The sequence below is a fragment of the Urocampus carinirostris genome, chromosome 2 (assembly GCF_059441175.1).
Source record: "Urocampus carinirostris isolate Australia breed hairy pipefish chromosome 2, RoL_Ucar_1.0, whole genome shotgun sequence".
Classification (NCBI taxonomy): domain Eukaryota; kingdom Metazoa; phylum Chordata; class Actinopteri; order Syngnathiformes; family Syngnathidae; genus Urocampus; species Urocampus carinirostris.
Genome location: NC_142350.1, coordinates 47,429,153 through 47,446,829, shown reverse-complemented (window position 1 = coordinate 47,446,829; position 17,677 = coordinate 47,429,153). Strand labels below are relative to the sequence as shown.

General features: G+C 40.7%; 1 protein-coding gene across 1 annotated transcript in view; it reads right to left on the bottom strand.

The window, feature by feature from the left end:
* g6fl (g6f-like) overlaps positions 1–16,947 on the bottom strand; it is a 34,252-nt gene extending 17,305 nt beyond the window's left edge. The window contains exons 1-7 of the mRNA XM_088327712.1: positions 16,872–16,947; positions 16,519–16,764; positions 14,364–14,456; positions 13,609–13,875; positions 12,177–12,212; positions 9,670–9,918; positions 8,213–8,290 (exon numbers count right to left, since the gene is read on the bottom strand). Coding sequence (XP_088183838.1) covers positions 8,213–8,290; positions 9,670–9,918; positions 12,177–12,212; positions 13,609–13,875; positions 14,364–14,456; positions 16,519–16,764; positions 16,872–16,947 — 1,045 coding nt within the window. The remainder of the gene's footprint in view (positions 1–8,212; positions 8,291–9,669; positions 9,919–12,176; positions 12,213–13,608; positions 13,876–14,363; positions 14,457–16,518; positions 16,765–16,871) is intronic.
* Positions 16,948–17,677: the final 730 nt, after the last annotated feature.

Here is a 17,677-nt window from a genome sequence, read left to right as displayed (position 1 = left end):
TGCGGCAGATGCGCTAACCTCAATCCAATTATAATTTAGACAGAAGGTTTGGATGAGACAGAGTAAAGTGGAAAAATTAATCAAAGAAGACAACGAGTAATAAAAATGTACGCTCAAAACATCTGTAAAAACGAGCTAAACGGGCAACCTCGCATTTCTGCGTTCGGATCAGGTTTCGTTTTCCACGAGAGCTGTTGGCGGCCAAACGAAGAAAACGTGACAAAATGAAAATGTCATTCTGGGATGTGGAGACAAAAGAACGAGGCGAGATGAGAAAGTGACTTAGCGGCTGGCGTGATTGCAGAAAAGGCCAAGGACGGATAAGGAGGGATGGGGCCGAAGGGGATGGGTACGCGAGACCCCCTCCCCCGCCCCAATCCGCAAGAGGTCGCAATAATATATATTCATTAAAGTCATTTACAGCTAATGCATCACTTGACTGTGACTGATGCTTCGTGTCTCATCAAAGCCAAATGAGAATCCGTCTGGGCGTAATCAAACTCGCCTCCCCCCATAAAAACACAAGCATTCCCACCTTGATTAGTGTGATCAGCTCGGGACCACCTCCATCCTCCATTGCAGGTGGGAGGCCGGCAGGTATAATCACACATAATGATGCTCATAATGAGCTGGGGTAAAAATATATGTGTCACGTGATGGGACACGCGTGTGTGCAGGGGAGGGGGGGGGGCGTAACATGCGTGATGGTGACTGATGGGCTGGTCATACATGATGGATGCTGCCGGGGACTGTGATTAGTAAACTGGTCCAAGGCTGCTACAAGAGCTACACTCTGTGCTTCACGAAAGTATCTATCTATCACCTTAATATTGTTAGTTTGAAACCAATCCGTTGTATTTGTTGCTTTATGTTTCGGTTTGTTGTGATGTTGGAAGGTTAACTTACGCGCCCCATTCTTAAGTCTCTTGCAGACAGACTTCTGCCAGTATCACACCTGTATTTGGTTTCATCCATCCTCTAATCAACTCTAATTATCTTTCCAGTCCCTGCAGAAGAAAAGCAACCGCAGATCATGATGCTGCCACCATCATGTTTAACAGTGGGGGTGGTGTTTTCAGGATGATATACAATGTGACTCTTACACCAAACATAATGCTGTGAGTTCTGCCCAAAAAGTTCAATGATTGTTCTACGTGTTACTTGTGACGAATCTGAGAGTCAGTTGGAGCAGTGTGGTTTTCGTCTGTGCCCAAGAACAGTGGACCAGCTCTCCACATTTATCAGGGTCCTCGAGGCTATATGGGAGTTTGCTCATCTGTTCTACATATGTTTTGTTGACTGTGAGGACACAGTCAACTGTGTTCCTCAGTGAGCCCTGTGTGGGTTCTTCAAGAGCATGCCGTACTGGACAGTCTTCTCCGGGCTGTGCGGTGATTGTAGTACCGGGGCCAGAGTTTGGTCTGCATTGCTGGCAGTATGTCGAATTCGTTTCCAGAGGGCGTTGGGCTCCGCCAAGGCTGCCCTATATCACTGATTCTGTTCATAATGTTTATGGACAAAATTTGGGGGCCTAAGCATTGCATCTCTCCTTTTTGCAGATGACGTGGTGCTGTTTGATTCCTCAAACTGTGACCTTCATCTCTCTAGGGAGCAGTTCACCGCCAAGTGTGAAGCGGCAAGGATTAGGATCAGAACAGACCATCGTTCTCAGCCGGAAAATGAAGGCATGCTTTGTCCGTGAGGAGATTCTTCCCCAAGTGGAGGAGTTCAAGTCTTGTTCTCGAGCGAGGGTAGAATGGAACGGGAGATCGACAGACAGACGGACCCTGTACCGGTCGGTCGTGGGGAAGCTGAGCTGAGCCAAAAGACAAACCTCTTAATTTACCTGTCGATTCAGTTTCTACTTAATGGAAAAGTTTAACGCTTGCGATTGTATTCATATTCAATTTATCTCCAGGAGACTTTGACCAGTGGCACAAACAATTTTTATTTTTGTATTAGCGAGCACCGGCATAAAAGAACAATCATTTCTGTGTTTTATTTTGGTGATGCTTCCTCTTGAGCAGCTAGAATTACAATGAGGTTGCCAGGCAACGAGCCCGCTGAAGTTATGAGCAGAAAATAATCATTGGGCCGGAAAAATACAAAGACTTTATTTGGAAAACTCTTCAAGCTGGCTAAATTGATTGTGATGACCGAAATAAAAATACTCACCTGATTTCTCTGTGGTGCTTTTTGTCTTTTTAACTCATTACTTTTAGTTTTGATTTAAGAGTGAGCCAAACTAAGAAAGTAGAACACTACATAGATTTCAAATAAACATAAGCTCTCTATTTAACGGACGATCTACATTCCCACCCTCACCTACGGTCATGAAACCAGTTCATGACCAAAAGAACAAGATCCTGGATACAAGCGGCTGAAATAAGTTTCCTCTGCAGGGATAGAGATACGGTGAGACTCAGTGTGAAGTTGCTGCTCCTCAGCTTTGAGAAGAACCAGTTGAAGTGGCGCGGGCATCTCATAAGGATGCATCCTGGACGCCTCCCTCAGGAGGTGTTCTGGATGACCCAGGACACGCTGGAGAGACTGTCTCTAGGCTGACTCAGGATCATATCAAATAAGCTGAGTGAATTGCGTGGGAGAGGGAGGTCTGGACTTCCCTGCTGAGGGTACTGCCCCTGCAACTGACCCCGGATAAGCAGAAGAAATGGATGGATGGACAAAATATTAACTACATTTATATGGATATTAGTTAAAATTAAAATAATAAAAAAACCAGACATATATACAGATGAAAAAAAATGTGAGTTCTAAACTTTTTTTTCATAATAAAATGGAGATAAAACAAAAATATATATTTATGTAAATGAATAACAGTGAAAATATAACTAAAAATGAAATGTGAATTCAAAGGTTGAATCAAAATATAATGGAAATATAATTATACTAGGGCAGCACGGCGGCGCAGTGGTTAGCGCTTGTGCGGCACAGTTCATGTCATGGGAACCTGTCGTGGGTTCAAATCCAGCTCCAGACTTCCTGTGCGGAGTTTGTATGTTCTCCCCGTGCTTGCGTGGGTTTCCTCCGGGCACTCCGGTTTCCTCCCACGTTCCAAAAACATGCATTTCAGGTGAATTGGCTGGTCCAAATTGTCCCTAGGTGTGAATGAGCGAATGAGTTGTCTGTCCCTGTGTGCCCTGCGATTGGCTGGCAACCAGTTCAGGGTGTCCCCTGCCCACTGCCCGGAGATGGCTGGGATGGGCTCCAGCCCCCCGCGACCCTAATGAGGATAAGCGGTACGGCTGATGAGATGAGATGAGATAATTATACTAATGAATGAATACATGTAAAGATAAATAAATAGAAGTGTAAATAAAAGTAAATAGAAAATGCAGAGAACAATGTACAAATGTATAAAAACATTTATGCATTACAAAATTAATACAGAAACGAAATCAAAATACGAAAACTGTGAAAATAAAAATGAGAATAAAACCAAATATAGAATGTTAATTCTAAAGTAAAAATTAAAAAAAAAAAGGAAATAAAAACAACAATATATAAAGAATTAGTCGCAGATTTGATTCCCGGCTCCTCCGTGTTATATGTCGAAGTGTCCTTGGGCAAGACACTGAATCCCTAATGCCCCCAATAAGCAGGTAGGCACCTTGCATGGCTGACTCCCTATTGGTGTGTGAGTGTGGGTGTGAATGGATAAGTGTGGAGCACATTGTAAAGCGCTTTGTGAGGTCTTCATTGACTTGAAAAGCGCTATATAAATGAACACCATTTACCATTTAGTCCAGGTCAAAATAAATGCTTAGATCAGGTGATGGTTTAATAATAGTCTGTAGTCTGCAATAGTCTGTGGTCTGTGCAGCACTTTGAGACTCTTTGTGACTAAGGGCCAAATAAACATGACTTGAAAATAAAAAAATAAGAATGTTAAAAATATAAAAAATATAAAAGTAAAAATAGAACCGAATATAAAATTTGAATTCTGAAATGTATAAAAAATAAATGGAAAATGAAAACAACAAATATATAAATGAATTAATACAAAATGTGAAAAAATATACCAATAAAATCAAAATAAAGCCAAATATAAAATATTTATTCTGAAAAAAAAAGAAAAGTAGAAATTAAAACGACAATTTATAGATAAATGAGTACAGACTAAAATAAATAAAAATAATTAAAAAAAAACAACAACATTACAAATATTTTAGAAAACCCACACAAATCAAAGTGAAAAAAAAACTGAACATAAAATTTGAATTATGAAATAAATAAATAAATAGAACTAAAAACAAGCATACCTAAAAAATAAAAATAACTAATGCATGTCAAAATAAGAACAGAAAAATAAAAAAATAAAAACAAAAACATTTTTTTTTAAAATAACAAAAAATGTGAAAATAAAAAGTTAAACTAATTCATGAATGCAGTTAGACATCAATGAAATGCATTTTTAATGGAAATTTATTTTCCAACCGTTCGTGTATTTATTTATGTATTACTATTATTATTCTATATTTTTATTTCTCTATTCATATATCTATGTTTCTACTGGCTTTTATCTACACATTTAGTGAAGCCTCCTGAGCCTCCTACAGGTCCCTTGTTTTATCTTATTCTGTTTTATTTAGTTTGTAGTTTTTAATTTAGGCGCAGCACCAATAATTAACCAAATCAAACAAAATTTGCTCATAGAACATCTGTACAATACAATAATATTATAAACATGTGTCCTTTTGCTAACATGGTTTCTCTGTGCCCTGCCACACTGATATTTATTTTATAATTTTATTTTTAGTATTATTGTTATTCTGCTTTCGTTTTTTTCACTTTAACTATTGTGTGTGTCTGTGCAATTGGTGATTTGTGTTGTTGGGTAGGGAAAAAGGAGTGGATTGTATTTCCTTACTGTACATTAAATGTCTTATACAGCACATTGAGTGGCTATTCATTGTCTGGAAAGTGCTTTACAAATACATTTGGATTCGATAATCAAATTGTCTTATTTAATGTCAACTCAGACTAGATGTAAGATTGTAACCCTAAGCTCAAACACGGCCCCAGCCTGGCCTGAAAATTGGGTTAGGTCGGACCCAGATGTTAATCATTACGTTGGTGTTCGGGCCGAGCTTCTCACTCGCTGACTTTTTTGAAAAATATCCACCCTCATTGTTCTTTGTTTCTTTTTCTCTGTGAAATATCATCAATACTGATTTCATCCCACTCTGGCTCGGACAACAAACGAGAAAATATCAAAAGATTCAGGAGGACAACAACGACTTGACATACAGCAAATGAAGTTAAATTTCCGCCTCGAGAGTGTTTGAAAGTCTCTTACCGAACTCTCGGTGGGGAGGTAACGAGATGCTTTTTCTTGCAAAATGTCAACACGTTCCACCCAGCTGGTCGCAAACAAAATGGCAAAAACAAAAAATGATGAAACGATGCTGCTTGAAACATAATGAACACGCAACGGCTTTCGAAAAGCTTGGCCTTCCCGGTGGAAATGACTCAGGAGACGCGACCTTCGCGCCTAACGGATCTTGACCTGGCCCAACGGCGGGGAGACCATTTGGACCTTCAAGCTATCACCGTTCTCATAAATCATTTTCAAACTAAAAATGGGGAAAATCAATTGGATCTGTGTCTATTGTGGTTAATAGGGAGCAGAATCCCCTGCGAAATTCAAAAATCCTCAAAATATACACCTCTACTGCCCATTTTTAACATGTGCTTTGCCGGCTTCAGCAATAGTCCACTGGGGAAAATGGTTTGCGGCCAAAACTGTGCACTTCATTTTAGGCGAGCCACAACGGCACTCTTCAATGTTCCTCTTGCTCTCAGCAGTAGTTAACGGGAATAATAGATCTCTGCCAAAACCGTGGATTGCATTTTAAGCGGGCCAGTACGTGACGCCTCTTTCGAGAAGAGTGCCTCCTTTCGGTCCCCACCCGAGGTAATTTGGGATTGGAGATAATAGATCGCGGCCAAAACAGTGTTGTTCATTAAAATGGCACGGTTCAGCAGCCTCGACTGAAAAAATATGCGCTTTGCCAGCCCCTGCTCTCAGCAAAAGTTGATCCTGGATAACGGATCAGGGCTGCTGGGTGCTGTTCATTTTAGGCATTACAAAACGGAAAAAAGCCGCCACGCATGACACAAATTTGCTCCCTCGGCACCTGCTCACAGAAATAGCCGACCGGGGATTATGGATTACTGACACAATCGAAGATTTCCTTTTTGACGGGCCTGACCAACAGTGCTCCCTCTAAGCTGCGCGCGTGCGCAATTGCGCACTGCTCGCACATTCTCAGCGCACAAGAAAATCTAGCCAACGCACAAAAATGAGGGCTCAAAATTACTAATTAAGATGCGACTTAAATCAAATTTACAGTGCAAGGTAAAAATACAAGGGTTCCCCTGACGTTGTGTCCTAAATGCGGTGTTTTGAAGTCCAGTCGAAGTAGAACGAAGTTAAGTAAAGTTAGTAGAGTTTGTCGAGAACCGCCTACTTCGGCTCAGCTCACTAAAAGGAACCGGCTCTTTCGGGTCCTAAACGGCTTTTCAGGTGGTTTTTGCTTCTTTAATCCCAACATGACCAAATATTATGTAAAATTATGCACAAAATGACTTAAAGGAAGGGGGAATAGAACAAAAAAGAAAAAGATACCAAAATGAAAAAGTAGTGAAAAGCTGAAAAAAAAAAAACAAAAGGAAGAGAAAAAAAGAAGGAAAAATTTAGAAAAAAAGCCAGAAAAAAGAAAAGAAAGAAATGTAGGAAAAAAGTAAATAGAGAAAAAAGTAACAGCTCGGAAAAAATAAACACAATGAGATTTTTTTTAAGGAATGTAAAAAAAATAGAAAAAAAACACTGAAAAGAAGAAGAAAAAGTTTGCGTTGCATTCAAATAATTTCCAATTATATCAAGTGAATCTTGTTTCCAACATTGTACTTCCACTAAAAATGTGATTAAGTACAGTTCTGTATCTTGCAACCGACTAAATAAGCCCCCAAAAATGTTAATATTATGCGACAAAATATATCAGGAAATAAAAAGAAATTGATATCTTGTGAAAGAATTTTAAGAACAAACGACGCTTGTAGGCCGTACAATCTTTGCAATAGTACATGAGTCAATTCATTCAAAAGAGAAAAATAAATTTGCATTGCCGGAAACTCAGCAAAATGTAACTTGATGTCAAGTTTTGGACATGTTTGATAATTAATTATCTGGCCACACTTGGGATTATGGTTGCTCACTGTTGTTTCAAGCGTTGCTCACCAACTTTGTGTGAACGCTCAGACCCGTGGAAAATTAGAGGGAACATTGCTGACCAAGTATGCTTCTCGGACAGTCATATAAAAAGGGCAAGAATGATTAGGGACAGGTATGTGGAGATTGAACACACCTGTTGGGTGCCCAGTTGGGGGCCCCCTGGTGGAAGGAGGCTTACTATACCCTAACAATTATTGTAGTAGTATTTTTGTAGTACTTTGTCTTTTTTTCTCTTCAGGATGAAAGCAAAATAATATAAAGTATTGGGACCCTGATTCCACTGTAGCGCGTCTGCAGCACAGTTCTGAGTTCTTGGGTTCAAATCCAGCTAACAGCCTTCCTGTGTGAATTTTGCATGTTCTCCCTGTGCTTGCATGGGTTTCCTGCGGGCACTCTGGTCTCATTCATGCCAGGTTAGTTGGCCGAATCAAAATTGTCCTTATGTGTGAATGAGCGAGCGAGTGAGTTTTCTGTCTCAGTGTGCCCTGTGACTGGCTGGCAACCAGTTCGGGGTGTCCCCTGCCTACTGCCCGAAGATAGAGGGGATGGGCTCCAGCACCGCCGCTGCCCTTCTGAGGATAAGCAGTGCAGATAATGGATGAATGGAGGTCCCTGATTCTAAGCATTAAAATTAAAATTTAATTGGTATTTTTGTAAAATTTCTATATTTTTGTTGTAGACACAAGAAGTGATAAAGTTGACAAAGTTGGCACCCAAAAAAAAATATTTTTTTCTTTAGTCTGACTTTATATAAATTGTCATTATATTTTGAGCATTTTCCTTTGGCAGGGCCGGATGAAGACGCTTGACATGTATGAGGCCTGGAGGTCATAGTTTGCCCACCGTTGTATTAAACTGCCAGCATGCATTCCCCGCAAAGCCAAGGCTGAGCATTTTTCTTCCCAATTTACACCGGCTCGCTCGCATGACAAAGTTGGTGCTCCCAAAGCCTACCTTGCAAGACACTCAGCAGGGTCCTCTGGCTGACGATGTCATCGTTAGAGAGAACGTCACAGATGTAAAGGCCGCCGTCTTGAAAGGTAATCACATATTTGTAAAGGTATTCCCAAGCTGAATTTTTGTTTTTCAATTAGGAACTTATCGTGTAGTGCTTTTCAGGGCCGGAGCTAGCCCCTTTTTCAGCTACCCAAAGCTGGCCCACTTCGCTATGGAGGAAGAATTTGAACGAATAGTACAGCAGCGAGCTCTTATGATGCATTTTTGGTGAGGAAATTCAGGTATACGTTGATAAGTTAACAGAAAACACTTTACCATTACAATTGAAAGGAAAATTGTATAAAAGTTGAAATTGCAACTTTCGCTAATCCCCATGTTTTCTATGGGTACCAAAAACATCATTTTTTGTTACCTTTCACCATCTTTGTGACCAACTTTGATGGTGACAGAAAAAAAGCAATTTTTAGAGAAAATATTGATTTTTGGCTGCGATCCATATGTATTGCCTTCCTCTTTAATTTGTTTGTTAAAATCTGCGAATCGTTTGCCTAACTTACTTTCCCCAGCATTTAGATTTACCTGGTACATAGCCTAATCCATCCAACATGTAGAACAAAGGGCTCTGATCAGATAAGAGCCAAATTGAACTTTCTGGACTGAATGCAAAGTGTTACGTCTGGCATAAGAGTAAAACTGCACATCACCCTGAATATATTGTAACCACTCTCAAAAATTGTGGTGACGCCTGCAGGCTCTGGGGTTGCTTTTCTCCAACAAGGACTGGGAAGATCATTAGTTGATGGGAAGATGGATGAGGCCAAATACCTGGAAATTCTGGCAGAAAATCTGTTGGAGTCTGCTAGAGACCTGAGAATGGGGCCCAGGTTCACCTTCCTACACGTCAACAACCCGAAACATAAAGCAAACTCTACAATAGAATGGTTTAAAACTAATAAATGAAAGGTTGTAGAATGGCTAAGGATATATCAAGACCTTAGTCCTATAGAGCATTTGTGGAAAGATCTGAAAACTGTTATGCAGAAACGACCACCATCAAACCTTAAGGAACTTGAGCTGTTTTGTAAGGAAGAATGGACAAATATTTCTGTTTCAAAATGTGCAAAACGTACAGAGACATACCCCAAAAGACTTGTGGCTGTGATCTCAGCAAAATGAGCTTGTACATACAATTAACTCAAATTGGGACAGTATTATTCCAATGCCAATTTTTTAATTTTGTATTTTTTGGCAAATGTTGAATATATGTGGTTACTTTTCAAAAACATGTATCACTATCCCAAAATATTTTGAATTCTTATCCACGAGTTTGAAGCCTGAAATACAACATTGTGTGAAAATGGCCATTCATTTTGCAAGGCACTGTATTTGTAATTGTGGGGAGGAACACTACACGATCTGCGCCTACTTAAAAAAACGGTTCTATTTAGGAATACCTTCCAGGTCCGGCGTGCGCAGGAAGGAGAATCTGCCGCTTTCAGGATTGAAGGGCGAACCTGCGAGAACGAGTTTGGAGTTGTTGCCGCCAGGCGAGGTTTTTCCCCGCCAGCGGTCGTAATAGTATAAAAGTTTGCTTTGGCTAGCCTGGGGATCTTGATAGTAGAGGGAGACGCTGTCCCCTCGGACACTGGGACAGGTCAAGGGGAAGGATGTCGAGGCTTGAATGGCGGTGAAAATGGTTGGGGCTGCAGGGGATAGAATTACAGAAAATAATCACATTAGATTTGGGTTTTGGCATGACTTGAAAGCTGGATTCTGCATTTTTGGTAGACCTATGTTGATCTTAATAGATATTCAACACGGAGAAGATCAAACTCCATTCAGAATACAGTCAGTGTTAGGACTAACGCATTGCAAAGGAAAGCGTTCCTGGAACGCAATCACTTTTCTTGATAGCGGGTGCCGTAACGGAGTGGTCAGCAGACATTAGGCTCCGGACAGTTTTGTAACAAGCTGTACTGAAAGGAAATAAGTTGTTTTATTTTTTGCCCATACACGCACGATTATTACCCACGAGAAAAACTCTAAGTTTGGGTGCATATTATACATGAAGTTTTACGGCAGTATATCAGCGTATTAGAGCAATGATCAGTCAACAAATACTGCTGAACACAACAAAAATCAAACCGGGATTGTGTCGGAGAGTGCTGATTGTTTTGGCTGAACTCTTTCCCATAATGCTTCATTAAATCATTGCAAAAGGTGGCCCCGTGAGTAAAAATAGTGCGATGATGAAAAGAAAATCAGATTTCTTTACCTATATCACCTACATTTCTAGTGCTCTAGTGGTTTACATTCACTTTTATTCTTATTCTTATTATTCTTATTCTTATTACTGTTATCGTTATTTTTACTAATAAAACTATTGGGTCAGGAATATTGTCAGACATTGAACCAGTCTGTGGTACAGAAAATGTTGGGACCACTGCTGTAACACGTTAATAATGCAATTTTGTAACTAGTACAGTACTCCACTACTTTATAAATGTAGAACATGAATGATAATGTCCGTGGAATGTTGATGACTATTGCTTCAGTTTTGTTGTGACATACATCCCTCGATTCTCTTGGATCAACATCTGGTTTCTATTTAACTACAAAATGCAACTGAACACAGTGACGGTAAGGCCGTCTTAAACACAGAGTACCAGGATGCTAAATTTCTCCTCATGTAGATATTCTTGCTACCGTATATACTCACATTGAAACTGAATTTACAGCTATAAAATACATGCCGAAATCAGGGAGTCAGCTTGTACGCGCATACTGTATGTGGTTGAGTGTCGCCAGTAGCGATTGATAGGAAATGCATGAGGAGGGCAGGAAGTATACAAGAAAAACAAGAAAGCAAAGGTTAGGAACTACAACGACATCTAGTAGTCGAATATTATACAGTGTACCTAATTGCAAGCTCTTTTTCTAGGTTTTTTCATGTTTTTTGATCCCTTTTAGCATCACGACAGGCCTTGGGACCAATAGTGGATAAATACAGTGAATACAGGACTCACAAGCACACAATATTCTGAATTGGATGAAGAGATAGAAAGGTAATGAAGGAGGTTGTTCAGCCAAAGGGATATCAGCATCTTTACGATGCCCTGACGCAACCCAATAGAAGACCAGCATGTTATATAATGTTGACCAATTGATTTTCAAAGTATTAATTGTTGATGTCGGGTAGTGTGGAAAAATGCCACAAAAAGGTGTTAAAAAGCATCTTATTCCACCCCGCCAACTAGGAACAATGTAAGGAGGGTGTCATGATTATTCATGCCCTCACCTGTGCCCGCTTATTTGGCAGCAGCTGCTGCTAGTTGCCTGATTGATTCCCCTCCTGTTTATACCCAGTACGTCAGTCACTCCTTGTCAGTCCGTCAGCGAACCTCTGCGTACGCAAGACAAGCACTTTGACCCTGGCTCCCGTCGGTCCCGTCGGTCCCGTCGGTCACATCTTCATCCGTATCCTACTCGTCTTTCCTGATTTTCCGTTTGACTCCGGCTATTGACCTGTTTTTGACCACCGACCATACTCTGATCTCCCACTCTGGCTATCGACCCGTTTTGCCTATTTGATCACGCTCTGATTTCCCGCTCCGGCTAACAACCCGTTTTTGACCACGGACCACGCTCTGATCTCCCGCTCCGGCGATCGACCCGTTTTGCCCATTTGACCACGCTCCTATCTCCCGCTCCGGCAAATCCACTTCCGCATTCCGATCCCGTGAGCTGCTTGCTCCCTCTGTCCAGCGAACACCGGATCGCTGCTGTCCGTTTCCTCGATATCCCAATAATCTTTTGAGTGAGACGTTACGCGTTTGAATCTAGAAATTTTATCTGGTTCTGACAGTGGGGACTCCCTATCCTAAGGTTCTACAGTATGCCTTGTTGCATTCTGCTCCTTCTAATTAGCCCAACACCGATACTTCTTGCAGGTGTCACTCACCGTGCTGCACTTGGGTGAAGGAGGCCACGCTGACTTCTGTGAACAAAAAAAATACAGGCGGGAGGGTGTTAACCAAATTATAAATAATACACACATTAAACCTACAGGAGCCACACACTTTACTACAGTGGAGTTTGGATTGGTGAAATTGTTCCATTAAGTAAATACACTGAATAGCACTGCAGCCGAAAGAGGCGTTATTGAATACAGTGGTATCTCTTTATAAGGGCACCTTTCCTCTATTTCTCAATAAACTTGTGATTAACGCTTCTGGGTCCTACTTCTGTTCTGGTCGTGACAGTCTCCAGCCTCTTCCGTTCTGGGTCTGGGCATAAGTGGATCTTCCAAAATACTTAACAAATAGTGTATACACAATTTGAAATGATCCAAAACATATAATATAGGGGAACACGTACAAGTATGCGATCACCGTCGCGCTTTCTTGCAACAGGCCCCTAACTCCGAACCTTCGCCGGCCTGCACGCCCCTACTTCGCACCATGCGCAACCCTTCGTTCAGTGTGATGCCTCCATGGTAAGGTTCATAATAAACTCACATTTTATTTTGATAATATCATGTCCAGTCAAGTCATATTTATTTGTATAGCCCTTAATCACAAAATGTCTCAAAGGACTGCAGAGGCCACAACTACACCATCCTCTGATCCCAAGATGTTAGCTTGTTAACTTATTACTGTATTTTTTTTAATGTTTTATTACCGTATGAATGTGTTTTTAGTGATCAAGAAAATATTTAGCATTCACTTTCTGTCATAGTCCCAACTTGCAGTCCCTTCTCTTCTCCAAGAAATAGCAGCATTGCCCCATTTTTCCATTCTCCCTCACCATTCCCTGGCCCATGCGCTTCCAATCATCATTGACCATCCTCTACTATAAATACTCCGATCTCCCATTCTACCTTGCTGAATCATCTTAGTACCCTGCTTGATATTCCCTCACCAAGCTCCTCATCCCTAGACCAGGTAATTTCTTAAAGATATTCCCAAAACTTCTTTTCAAAATTGCGCCACCCAAAGACCACCCTATCAAGTTTCTATTTCAAGTTTGCCCTCCTTGGCTGTCCTGGGTCAACTCAGACTTCTTATTAGTTAGTCTCATTTTTGTTAGGGGAGGGTGCTTCCCTGAGGGATAGGAGATGCTCCTCACTGTAAACAGGAAAATGTATTTTGGGGTTTGATCCCATACACATCTTTTCGTCTCCTTGTGTCGTGCATTTGGGTCAGTCCGACATTATGTGACACTTCCATTCTTTTAAGAGGTCATGAACGAGACAATTCGTTTTTGATTATTTCATATAGGGAAAATTCGGCCGTTACATATGATTTCGAGCTACGAGCACAATCCTGGGACGAACAAAGATCATATGAAGAGGTATCACTGCAATGCCGCTAGGTCACACACTTCCGCCTCACCGTCAATGGCGATGTCCAAACGGAACAGAAGCCTGATGCGGTAGTCGACTCCCACCGGTTGGACGTGGCACTGGTAGGAGCCGGCATCCGAGTAGGTGGCCTGGGGGAGTTTGGTGACGAAGCCCGATACCGTCTTGAATACGGTTTTGAGGGAAGCGTCTGCCGGAGAAAACCAGTCTACCTGGGAGAAGGCATCTTTAGGGGTGATTTTGGCAAATAGGCGGAGGTTGCTGCCCTGAGGGATGGGGGACCTGGGGTTACTCTTCACTGTAAACGGGAAAACAATTTTTATTTTTTGATTTCTCAAAACATTGATATTTCAAAAACTACAGCAATACAGAATATGAGGAATTAAACATTACTGGGTAAAATCTCATCCCTGAAATACAGAAGATCTCAATATGTACAGATTGGTGACAGCAATTTAAGTCTTATGCTAATTAGCTGTGGAGTCCCTCAAGGGTATGTGTTAGGACCATTATTGTTTTTATTGTATATAAAGGACCCATATAATGTATCATCAAATGAAATGTAAATATAGTTTATCTGCTGACAACACTATAATCTTGGGTTCGGTAAAAATCTACAGGAATTATTTGTTTATGTTTTTTTCCTGTACAAAAAATGTTTTGCTTCATACATCTTTTGAAATAATCAAAAAACCTATAAAATACGGAGAAAACTGTTAAGTTGACAGATATGGAATAGAATAAAACAGAGTATATGATACTTTGTGTTCAATTATTTCGTCTTACTGGTGAACACGGCAAGAAGGATGATCTTCTCCTGGATTATTCCCCAATCGTCCTTCACTATGCAATTGTAAAAGCCAGCATCCTGCTTGGCAGCTGAAAAGGTATTTCCAAGCAGAATTTTTTTTTCAATTAGACACAGAACAAAAAATGTTCCTCCCCACAATCATGCAAACATGTTGCAAATTTTTCAGCATGAATTTAGTCTCAAAATTGACCCATCTTGCTTTTTTGCTGTAGAGCTGCGATGTCATTGGAGGAACACAACACCTTCAAAAGGTAAATTCTATTAACACAACATGTGAAGCCAACTCTGAAACGGACATCGCTTGCAGTGAACAGAGACTGCATACCGCTCATTTCTGCTTGAAGGAAGGCCATTGCAGCTTTTCATATGTGTTTCTGATTGCGTGTGTCAATGCTGGTATAATTTTGTACATCTAGCGCCTCATTGTGTTATTTGGCAGGTTAGCCTGGCGTCGGCGCCAGTTTTTTTGTGTCCCTTGATCTGTTCACGGCTGGCTTCAAATTTGTCAGTATAGCCGCTTTTCGTTGTTGATTCCCGGTTAGCCTGGCTGCTCAACGCATGTTTTTGGTGGGCCAGCCTTGCGTTTTTCTGACAAGTCCGCTCCCTCCTTTTCAGTCCCGGTTAGCCCCCATTAGTACTCCGTGTGTTAATTTTGCCAGTTAACCTTTTTTTGGCAGCTCACCATTTGTTGTACCATAACCCAATGCCTAGGCCGGGGTCAGCAACATATACCTCAGGAGCCGAATGTGGCTCTTAGTCATTTTGGTAGTAGGCCAATATTGTGAATAAAGATACACAAAGCATGTGTTGGATTCATTATAAGAATTATATAAGGCTTTTATTTTTTTCCGGCTCCGGACAATTTTTTATTTATTTTTTTGGTCCAATATGGCTGTCAACATTTTGGGTTGCTGATTCCTGGCCTAGGCATTCTCCACACAAATTACCAAAACTTTGCTTAAAACACTCGTAATCTTTTCGAGGAATCAACACGTAAACCAATTTGGTGACCGGCTTGCAAGGGTGCCGGTGTTCCTCCGATGACGTGACAGCTCAGGAGAATGCTGTCTTCAAAACGCATTATCTCGGAAAATACTGACAAAATATATGCAGTATACAGTGCTGATTTCTGTGTTTTTTTTTTCATATCACTCACAAAGCTTTCAGATCATCAAACCAATTATAATATCAAACAGAGAAAACTCAAGGAAATACAAAATGCAATTTTGAAAGGTTGAGCCCATTCATTAAGGGACAAAAATTCAAAACATATCCGCCCCAATGTGAAAAAGTAATTGCCAAATACCAAATCGCAATTTGGGACCTATGGCAGTAATGACAGAAATCAAATGTTTTCAAATCTGCCATATTGGAGGGTTTTCTAGCATGAACTTCCCGTTTTAAGTTACACCAAAGCATCTCAAATGAATTGAAATCCGGACTTTGACATGGCTTCTCCAGAACCTTCTTTTCTTCTTTTGGCCATTCAGAGATTGAATTTTGTGTTTTGGATGGCTGTCCTGCAAGAGCACTTAGGTATGAGGGCACGAACTAATGGCCAGACGTTCAACCACAGCAAGCTGTGCTGGTTCTAATGCAGCAAAGCAGCCCCAGAGCATCACACTGCCACCACCATGCTTTACTGTTGGCAAAACATTTTGCGTTTTCAACGCCAGATGCACATCTTCCAAAATGTTCAATTTTTGACTCATCATTCAACAGATGTTTCTCCAAAAGTCTTTATTATGATTCAATTGTTTTTTTTGCAAATGTGGGAGGACTCTTTGTGTTATTTTGTGACAGCATGGATGCTATTTTTGAACAGTGTCTTTCTTACAGTGGATTAATGAACACTGATCTTAACTTTTACTATTTCACATAGGGCCAGATAGGTTTTGATATTTTTTGTGCCTTAATAAATAGAATCAACATTTCAAAACTGCATTTTGCATTTCCTTAGGGTGTCTCTGTATGATATAAAAATGTTTTTTTTATTATCTGAAACCTTTACGAGTGTTAATTATGCAAATAATACAGTACTCAGGAAGGGGGCAAATAAGGGCACTGAACATTTTATGCAAAACACATGTACTCTTTCCACACATTGCATGTGTAACAATTTGTGAATACCTTTAAGGAGCAGCGAAGTATTGCCGGTGCGTTCAAAGTCGGGGTCGGCCATGCGCATGAAAGGCCGCACGACATAGTCAGAATAGCTTATGAGTTTGCCGGTCGACAGCACGGGCGTCCAGTCCTCGGCACCAAACGGCTTGCTCATCCAGTTGACGTGAATGTTGTCCCCCACTTCTGTGTAGTGGCACCCCAAAAGGGCAACTTCGTCCTCCTTTTTCAGCACGATTTCTTCCCAGCGAGTGGCTGCAAACAGCAAACGTCAGGTGAGAGTGCAATGTTTTTCTGAGGGAGAGACGCAGGTTGACAGTTAACATCATAACAGAAGAAAATATAGCAAAAAAATGCTCAACCATCTCCGAAGTTGGTAGGGTAGCAACGCTCAAATGCATGGGAGAGAAGAAGTAACGTAATGAAAACAAACGCCATCACTGAACACTGGAAGAAAAGACAATGTCCGTAGAAAGTTTTTGCTTTTTTTGGGTCTTCCCCCTAAACAGGATACAGGCAGTCCAACAGGAAACCAAGAATTATTATCTCTTTTTCTTTGCACTTGCAATTAGACATCAAGACGGAAACAGAAATTCATACATTAGTAGGAAACTGCTTCGTCACTCTCGTGTCTTAAACAACATACCAACTACTTAATTTTATTTCTGTATGCATTGTTATTGTTGAGCCCTGACCAGGACCTTTATGTAAATTAAATGCTCTTCCAGTTGCACAATCGGTTAAACTATGGATGCAAAATTCAATTCAGCTCAGGGGCCACATGGTCGAAAAAGGGCCGGACAAGTAGACGGGAGAGAGAGTGAGACAGAGGGAGAAAGAGAGAGAGAAAGAGGGGGCGAAATAGAGAGGACTTTGAAAAAGAGATATAAAAGACAAACAAAAAGAGAGAGTGAAACAAACACAGAGAAAAAAAGAAATACAGAGAGAAAGAAAGCGAGAGAAAGAAAAACAAGAGAGGAAGAGAGACACTCTGAGAAAGAGAGAAGCAAAGAGACACAGAGAAAAAGAGAGAAAGAAAGGGAGATGGGAGAAAGAAATAAAGTTATAGAAAAGGAGAGAAAAAGCAAGAGAAAGAAAGAAATGGAAAAAAAAGAGAGGAAGGAAATTAGAGAGGAAAAAAGGGAGACATAAACAAAAAAAGAAAGTT